General features: G+C 43.4%; 1 protein-coding gene across 6 annotated transcripts in view; it reads left to right on the plus strand.

Moving 5' to 3' along the window:
• The window catches only part of AFF2 (ALF transcription elongation factor 2), a 401,939-nt gene that overhangs the window by 120,585 nt on the left and 271,217 nt on the right, over nucleotides 1–10,137 (plus strand). For all 6 annotated transcript variants that reach the window (XM_082207167.1, XM_082207166.1, XM_082207168.1 and 3 more), the window contains exon 3: nucleotides 10–900. In XM_082207167.1, coding sequence (XP_082063293.1) covers nucleotides 10–900 — 891 coding nt within the window. The remainder of the gene's footprint in view (nucleotides 1–9; nucleotides 901–10,137) is intronic.

Here is a 10,137-nt window from a genome sequence, read left to right on the forward strand (position 1 = left end):
GTATTTCAGACTAACAAAGGTGACGCTCTAGCCAACCGTGTCCAGAATACATTGGGGAACTACGATGAGATGAAGGACTTTCTGACCAACCATTCCAACCAGAGCCACCTTGTAGGAATCCCACAGAATTCTGTGCCACAAACTCCAGTAGATAAAAACGAACAGACCTTTTTCCCAGAACAAAGGAACCGGATGGTCCCACCCCACCAAATCACGGGGCACTCCTCAGCTTCGATGCCGCCCCCTGCGGCTATATCGTCCAGTTCAACTTTAGTGCACAGTCACCAGAGCAGCAGGAAATCCAGGACTGACTGGTCCCGTGTCAGCCACAGCTCAAACGGTGGTCAGCCAAGTCAGTCTGGGAGTGCGCAAAGTCGGACAAAGCACAGCTCATCCCACGAACCTCCACAAGGCAGGTATGATGACCGCTATGCTTGCCAAAGTGAGCAGCATAAACCCGGAGGAGGCGATGAAGCCAACGCAACGCCATCCTCATCACACTCGAGGAGGCATACCCATTCAAAATCAGTGGTGGCAGAACACTCTTACAAAGAAAGCAGCCACTCAAAGTCCCCAGTGGATCTCGAGTTTCTGGGCCACGGGCCTGGATCTCCACTCCCATCTACATCCTTGTTGTCAGGAAATAGTGGTCTTTCGACTCAAAATTTCCTGCCGGGCCTCCACTGTAAGGGCAGCATGACTCAGCAAAAGCCCACTGCTTACGTTAGGCCAATGGATGGTCAAGACCAAGTTCCCAACGACTCACCGGAACTGAAGATGCCAATAGAAATTGAAGGCGTTTATGGAAACCAACCCTTTGGGATTCCACTGGAAGGAAAGACCACTGGACCCAGCTCAAAGAATAAACTACCAAAGCTTAACATTCCTCAAGCTAGTGAAGTAAGTCTTATTTATCTGTTCAGTTGTTTACTTACCTCTTTTGCCTCCAGGGTTTCAGTCCACTACACTTCCTCAGTTTCCTGTTTAACTGACAGTCTCTTACCCCACATCCAGACCATACTTTTAAAGCACTATGATACCAGTTTAAACAGTCATGGATTCCCCTAAAGACTTCTGGGAGCTGTAGTTCCCCCCCCCAGGATGCTGAAAGGTGTTAGGGGACCCCCCCCTCTCCATCTCACAGACCTACAGTTCCAAAAGTGGTTTAATCGTCAATTCCTCTTCGCAGGGAGCTCTGGAAATTATGTGCTTTCAATATCTGTTCACTGCTTGGGCACTGCAGCTGAAAAGAAAGCTCTTTTTGACATGCTGTTTGGGTCTCACACAGATTGTTCTGTCTATTTTTAAGATTACTAGGATGCATGTCCTGTTATGCTTATCCTGCTCCCTGACCCCAAGAGTGTGGTCAACATAATCAGGTCTGTGGTTAAAAATAGGAAAGTGTCAATGGGTTGCAGTTTCGTTGTTTGTTTTGCTATTGTCAATTTAAAATGTTCAGAAGAATTGCACAACATGGATACCTTGGGAAGTATTTATACAGCAGATAGATAGATAGATAGATAGATAGATAGATAGATAGATAGATCCCATTTTCTGTAGTGCAAGAAATGTGGAGTGATGGTGGAAATCTCAATAATCATTGGCTGCCAATGGGTAATAGTTCTCATCTTGACAAAACTTGGTTGTAAATATGCTGTGCGTCCAGGTTCATAGAAATTAGTTACCTGGGGAAGAATGAAAACTACAATCCTATCCACATTTACTTAGAAATAATTCCCATTGAATGGAGCTCTGATGACTATATAAAATATAATGACTATAATTTAGTCCATCTCCATGCTAAGTCACAATCCCTGTTTTGTCCCTTTTGTGGATTACTTATTTTAAAAAAAGATTTGGGTAAGTAGGGGTGGAGCATCCCATTTTTCTGCTTGAGGTGAAATGGGAAAGCCTGCCTTGTCACTGCCACCCACCTCACCACCTCTGCCACTGGTTTTTTTGTGAGATCACACTGGTTTCCAGCTAGATCTCACATGCCCTGCAGGATCTTGTGCAAGTTTAGTAAGGGCTTGCTGGAAATTTATGTGATCTCACTCAAAATCAGTGCTGATGCTGATGCCAGTTCTCTGCCAGCAGGAAAGGTGGCAGGACAGCCAGGGAACCCACAGGGGCACTGCCTTGCTTGTTTCTGCCACCTAAGACAGCTGCCTAACCCTGCCTAATGGCTACACCGGCCCTGGGGATAAGGCTTCTTTTTTGTGTTAAAGAATTTGTTCATTTTCAATCTTCCAATTAATGACAAGTTAAATCAAATCAATCAAAATTACAATAATAACAATACACCAATTATGTATTCCAATTATAAAAAATTTATTGGGACTTCCCATGTTCCAGAAGTCTGGAGACAATCATCCTCATTCATGTCTCTGCATTTTCAGTATTTTTCAAATTCAGCACTAATATTATCCATCCTTCTTCTCAGTCTAATCAGCCGTTGTTTCTGTGGCTCACATCTAGTAGCAAAGTTTTTGTGCAGTTAACCCACAAGAGGCTTCTAATGGTGCCATTCTTCAGGGATCAACTCCTTTAGATTGCACTCACGGTCCCTTCAAACACTACAATCCTATGATTCTATTTCATGTGGTCTCTAGAAGCAAGCTCCAGACTGAGAAACATGCCTGTCTTGTATCTAGTACATGTGCATGTAAGTGCATGCACATGAAAACCAAGGCACCATGCAGTGCTTACCCAGCTGTTTCTCCAAACACAGCTGAGGCTGCATGAGAGCTGAAGGCACCAAGTTGACTAGCCCTGCTTTAAATCCAGACCAAATTTCAGAAGCTAATAGGTAGCTGCTCAGCTATCCCAGTGAGTCAGGGCTCAGCCTTGCCCTGGAAAGTCCTTTGCAAAATCAACATAACTCATTCAAGTTACATAACAGGACTTCCCTGTAGCGGTTGGGTTACCCTGATGTAGAACTTGACTCTCTGTAACATTGTATATGCTTAGTCTTGAATACAAGCAGCTCTCCAAAGTGAATCTGCATGGTATAAATGTTGTACTATTATTTTACATTTAAGAGGTGTTAAGCAAGGTGGTGTCTACCACTGCATACTTCCAAACAGATTGAAATAGCAGGACTTGCCTAGCAGAGTTCCCAAAATACCTATTTCGTGGCTGGTAATATTTTTTACACCCTGAATAAGTGATGATACATTCTTAGGGTGCTTTATTGCGAAAGGTCGGCTTCCCTTACCCACATTCGAACCCCGCCCTTTAGAATAATTGTTTGGGGCCAATAATTTGTTTGACTTCTTTAAAGAAGGAGGGAAATCCCTTGCCATTATTTATTAACATTCCAAAGAGCAACAAAGACTGATGTGTTTTGCAGGAGAGCTTGGAATAATTTTCTGGGAACAGCATCTGAAAACCGTAAAAAGACCTATTTATATGAAGTGGAAGCTGAGGGTTCCTTGCAGATGGTGTTTTATTAGAAAAATGTATTTGTTAATAAACGTAGCTGTGTACAAGATTGCTTTACAGATGTTTCTGTTTATTTTTACCTTTGGTTAAAAATCTGCTGGAGTAGTCTGTTGCAATTTGTCACCAGTATTGTTTGGCAAGGAAATAATTGCACGGAAAGAAAATAATGAGGTTGCAAAGGCAAATAAATGTGTTCACTCTTGCTGTCTATTAAAAACAAAAACATATCCATTAACAAATTTGAAAGAGAATATTTAAGTCAGAGAGCAGTTGAAGGGGTGTGTGTTTAAAAAATAGTGTAATGGGGGGGGCTGCTTATGGACAAAACTGAGCTAGATGTACCCATGAGTCTGATGGCTTCCAACATTCATCTTGAAATCAGCCCTTTATTCAGAATCATGAGGAATGGAATCCTGCTTAATTAAGGGGGGAACCATAGCTCAGTGATAAGAGTTCTGATTTTGCATGGAGAAGGTCTCAGGTTCAATTGCCATCACCTCTAGGTTGGGACTGAAACCTGGAGAGCCTTGGTCACTCAGTGTGGACAATACTGAACTACAAGAACCAGTGCTCTGACTTGGTATTACACAGCTTACTGTATTCTTGAGATTTCTCACAGTGGAACATTTTGAATAGTTCTCTTATCACTAGGGATATTGGAAAATTCCAATGAAAACAGATGCAGGGGCAGAAATTGCTGGTGCTCGCTTGCTCATCTCATGTCTAGAACGGAAATCAATATTAGTGAATTTGGTTTGCCATGAGTGCTGTTGGCTGTTGCTGTTGCTTTCATTCTGCAAACAATGAGCAATTGGTTATAGTTCCCAGTCCACATTTGCATTATGTTTCCTTTGCACTAAAATTAATGGGGTGGAGTAACATAATGGCAATGTCACTTATGCAATTTATGTAATTAATTATGTAAGTTACATGATTTCAGCACAGCAGACAGTGAGATGAATAAAGTAGCTTTTAGTGGTATATGAACTGCTGTGGAATGGAAACAGTGTGGCATGCAACAGATGCAACACAGGGTGATTTAGGATGGATTGGGCAGTTCCCCCCACCACCACGGTGCTGAGCTGAGGGGATGCATCCTCCTCTTCCTCCACCACATACCTATATTTATACTCATTTAGATAAGGGACGCGGGTGGCGCTGTGGTTTAAACCACAGAGCCTAGGACTTGCCGATCAGAAGATTTGAATCCCTGTGACAGGGTGAGCTCCCGTTGCCCAGTCCCTGCTCCTGCCAACCTAGCACTTCGAAAGCATGTCAAAGTGCAAGTAGATAAATAGGTACCGCTCCGGCGGGAAGGTAAACGGCGTTTCCGTGCACTGCTCTGGTTCGCCAGAAGTGGCTTAGTCATGCTGGCCACATGACCCGGAAGCTGTACGCCGGCTCCCTTGTCCAATAAAGCGAGATGAGTGCCACAACCCCAGAGTCGGTCACGACTGGACCTAATGGTCAGGGGTCCCTTTACCTTTACCTTACTCATTTAGATGGGCAATTGAGTTGCTGCAACTAGGACATAGCGCACTTGAGAACATGTGCAGAACGGAAAGTGAAAGGGAGGGAGGGCACCAAATTTTGTCCCAATTGGGTATGTGTGCCAAATTTTGTCCTCACTCAGGGTGCCATATTACCAAAGTCTGCCTTCTGACAAATACAAGGTGGAACAGAAAACGATTCCGCCTTATATCCCTATATATCACTCAATGATTTGCCTAGGAAATACCTTTGGAACTTTCCATTCCTCCTTAGCTAGCCATTCCTTGTTCTCTCTGGAAACTGTGGCAGTTTGTAGATCATTATATATCGGAAGCAATCAGGCCCCTGAAAGTGGGAAGTGAAAAGTCCCATAACGCTTCTGACACCACCCACCTAAGCCGTGAAACATGGAAGATTTCTCTTGCCATTCCTTCTGAGAAAATGTTTTGACGGGTTCAGTGTACAGTGAAATGATAAGCTTTTGTTATATGTGTTTCAAATCACCCCCTTATCACAGGATATATTGATTAGCTTAGTACTTCCTCAGCAAGCTATAAAAGAGAGAGGGGGGGGAAGGAAGGGCCTGCACTCTTTCTGGATTAAAGAGCACAAAAAAATTGACAGGTAGATAACCATATTGATTCAGCTCGAGCGGTAAATGCAAGGAGCTTTGTATATGACTTATAAAACTTTACAAGCGCAGTAGGTTTTAGGGGTTTATATTTTTATTTCTTTTAATTGAATGGAAGGGCTAAGAAAAGGGAGAATAAGGGGTGGGGGAACAGCCCTGGGTTAACTAATTCCTCATTTTGTGTTGATTTGCCAAATAACATTACATTACGTCCTCTGTTTACGGGTGGATCTTTCATTCCATATTTAAGCCTCCCCTTTGCTTTTTAGAAAACTTCAGAGGAGGAAGAATAATGGACTGGAACAAGCATTAGGCTGGAAACCCCCTTTGCCTGGTTCATATTTCAAATAAAATAAAACGACCAATAAAACAAAGCCAAAAAAACCTCAGTCCCTTAGCATAGTTGTCCGTGGAGTATTACAAGGCCTGGCCATGTGGTTTACATTTGTAAATACTGTGAGAAGTATTGCTTTTGCAATACTTTATAATGAAGGCCATATGATGGGCTCATCAAGCGAACTCTGGCTGTAGACACGTCTCTCTTTGTAATGCGGCTTGGCAGAGCCCCATTTCAGGGGCTTGGCCTCTGGCTAGCACCACCTGCCACCCAAGCCTGAATGCACCCAGACTGAGCATTAGGTAGCTATCAGAGGGGAACCAGAAGCTGGAACTAATGAATTGTGCTAGGGTAGGGGTGGTGAACCCTCTTCATCTTGAGGGCCACCTTTGTCCCAAGGGCAGCTTTCTGAAGTCCACATGACACTGAAAGAAACACAGAGCCAGAGGGAAACATGGGTGAAGCAATCAGAAGAGCTGTGCTTCAGCCAGAAGAGAAAAGGGCATTATCAGAGTTGGGAGGACACATTCCAGCTTGGCAAAAGCACTCAAGGAGGGTGTTACACAAGACCAGTGAGGGGTGTGGCCTGGGGAGGGATATGCCTTCCAGAAATCTGTATCTGCCACCTGTATCTGCCTCAATCTTCATCTTTTAGTGGCTGCTAGCCACAATGCTATTTTCTTCGTCTACTCTTGAAGGTATTACATAGCCTCCGACACATTGGGGGGGGGAATAACCCAAGACACTTCTGGGGCTGCACTCCCACACAATTCACGTGACCCTTGTGAGATTGCAGCCCCCAAAGACACACTTTTTCAGGGCAGCATGGTGCCTCAAACCGTGGCCCTGAAAAAGGTACTTTTCGGGCCAAGTTTGCAGCATCCAAAATGGGTGCTGTGCTCTTGTGTGAAAAAAGAGAGGATGCATCTGTTTTACCAGGACACTTGAGGGGTAGGGACATTTTGCCTATGAATACTATTTTATGGGAATCACAAGTATGGAAAGTGCTGTTGCCATCAGGTCCTATTTTTGAGCTTCCTGTAGACATCTGGTTGGCCACTATCAGAGCAGGATACTGGACTAAACTGGCCCTCTTTGGCTTGATCCCTCGGGGCTATTCATATGCCACCTCATTGTGTGTAATACATTGGTTGTCTCTGATTAGTTGCACAGTTCAAATACCTTAGCACATACCAGCATCAAGCCTTCAAGCATCATTCCTCTACTGCAATGGCCAGCCATGCATTCAGTAGGGTTTTGGGTTGTGTACCCATCATATATTGAAAGCAAAGGCTTCCCACAAAAAATCCTGGGAATTTTAGTTTGCTAGGGGTGCTATGAATTGTAGATCTGTGAGACGCAAGCTACATTTACCAGGATTCTCTAGGGGAAGTCATGTGCTTTAAATGTATGGTGTGTACGCATCCTTAGTCTGAAAGCTGCCTGGTGGTAGTCAGCTGCAGATGTACCCACACAAATTGCAGAAATCATTTGTGCCCCAGTTAAATGTGCTAATATCACTGTTTTGCCATGCAAAAAAACCTGAGGAAATCTTTGTAGAGCATTTCTAGGTTTTTACAAACCATCTTTAAGCTTCCACACACACTTTTTTGGGGGGTCCCTGATTCAAATATGGGAAAACACTTAAAGGCCTCAAGTGAAAGCATCATGTGGGAATATGTGAATAAAAATAATAACACTTAAGAAAAAAGAGGAAACAAAGTACATGCTAGGAAACAGAGTTGACCACCTACCCTGGCAACTACCCATGACTTGTAGATTCAAGCTGAAATTTGGCTGGCTAACCATTTCATGAATATTACAGGAGGGGATCTGATTTCCGAATTTTATTTTATTTTTTATTTTACTTCGGCAATAAGTCTATTGCTTGGGTTTTTTTTTACCAGACTTAAGGAGAAAGTCCTTTGGATAGAAACTACTGGCTGCAATTTTGGTAGTTTCAGGGTGAAAGTGGGGGCCAAAGCCAACCCACCACCACTGCTTGGGTTTCACCACCATTTATTTTGTGATATGTGTGTGGAGGGGAGAGATTCCTGTCACTTCCCAACATCATTTCTCCTTATATATCATTCCTTTGTAAGTCACACTCTGAAGCCCCTCCCCCTACCTTTAAAAGGGGTCAGTTTGAGGTGCAAGGGGAGGGACTCAGAGAAAGTTGTGAGGGGTGGGGTGAAGTTTAAAGAGCATGAGTGATCCTATGTCAGGATGTTGCATCTTTCCAAGGCAATTCAATTGGGGGAGAGGGTATGGCACCCCTCTCAGCACCCACCATTTTGCCCCACAACTCCTCTTTCAAAAATGTTATATTATGGCATGGGATCTCTTAGAGAAAAGATTGTGAGCAAAGAGGAGAGAATGTTGCCTTACACTGCCTGAGGGGCACTGCAATGCTGCTGCCACCACTGCCATTAAATTTCACCCTAGGATTGGGAGATAAATTCAATTCAGTTTGCATTTAAAGGTGAACCTACTTAATTTGCTTATTCCTCTTTTTTGTTTTGTTTTACAAAGTCCTAGTTAGCTCAGTTTCAAGCAATAGACAGACTGAAATACAGCCATCCTTTGAAAGTCACACGTCCCCGAAATTTGCAATGCAGTTCTCCTGCCAAGTAACATCTACTAGAAATGCACATACTTGGATAAAGTGTGTGTGTGTGTGTGTGTGTGTGTGTGTGTGTGTGTAATCAAATACCGAAATTCATTGCAGGCCCAGAAGCAGTAAGCAGATGAATGTCATGATTGCCATGGACAGATAGAGTAATAAAGATGCAGCAAGGCAGTTCTTGGGATCAAGCAGACCACAACTTTATTGATTACAGATGCAATGCGGTCTTGGCTTAGGCACTGGGGTGTGTATCCTGAATTGACCAACCTAATCTGCAGGTTGATTACTCCATCAGGGTCAACTGTGTACCACCATGTACACCACCTTGACATCCTTGGAGAAGATGTGGGATATATATTTCAGGGCTCTACTGATGTCATGTAATTCATCCAGTAATCTATCAATAGATTACCAAAATGCATAGTTTCCCAATGCATCCCTTGAAGTTTGATCATGTTAGGCAACCCATCATTCAGTGGCTTGTTGTGTGCTGTTACTGGTTTCTTCTTAGTGAGGAGCTCCTGTTGCTGTGAAAAACCCCAGAGTTCTCCTGGAACTCGGTTTCAAAATCCCTCCTTCTTAAGTGGATTGATTTTGCTTTTTGGAAAACAAAGAAAGGACATAGCAGCTGCAGTTTCCTTAAATTGGTATGAAAGGATGTTGCATGAAAGATTTAATGGCAGTGCCTTCCTCTAAAGAATGAAATCACACCCTCTGACCAGCTGTTTTTAGTATAAGTTTGAATGTTGATCAATTTTTTTTAATTATTTTTTTTTGTAAAATTACCCCTACGATTAATTGGCCAATGGTTCAGAAGACCTAAAAACTGACGAAAGAAAGGAATGGATTTCTGAAGGACTGTCAAATGTGCTGGAAAGTTTCAATAGTCCCATGATTCGGGACTACAGTTAGTGTGTTGAACTAAGACCAGGGAGACCCAGCTTCAAACCCCCACTCAGGCCTCAACCTAGCCTACCTTGCTGAGCTGTTGTGAGATAAAATGGATGGGGGGGAGAACCACATATGCCACCTTGTAGTTCATGGGAAGATGGACATAATAAATATGTAATTTGTCAGGATCAGATAAATAATTTCTAGGTTTCCTAAACTGTGTTTTAGAGAGTCGTTACTTTCCTTAGAACATTATCAAAGGGTTCCTCAATGAGACAAATTAATCCATGGTGGACCAGTTTCCCTCCAAAATTGCTAGCAACTAGTGATCTTCCCTGGCAATGCCCAGTCCCATAGGTGTATAGGAATGGTTCCAAACAAACCAGTGGGTGGCTCCATCCATATAAAAAGAACATGCAATGTAAAGAGCAGGACTCCAGATCCTGCTCAGGGGTCCCTCTGCAGACAAATCAGTGTGGAAACCCTTTCCTGAAGGCCAGCTGTTTGAAAGCACTGTTCTAATCAGAAGGCAATGGTTTATTGGGGGGGACCCTCAAATCTACCTGGGGAATAGGAGACAGAGGACAGGATAGCAAGCTCAAGTAGCAATAACTCTCCTGGTATGCCCTGCAGAGGACCTTAAGGTCCACAAATAACAACACTCAAGGAGGTTAGATTGGTTTCAACTAGGGCCAGGGCCTTTTCAGCACTGGCCCC

Source organism: Podarcis vaucheri, assembly GCF_965113315.1.
Source record: "Podarcis vaucheri genome assembly, chromosome: Z".
Lineage (NCBI taxonomy): Eukaryota > Metazoa > Chordata > Lepidosauria > Squamata > Lacertidae > Podarcis > Podarcis vaucheri.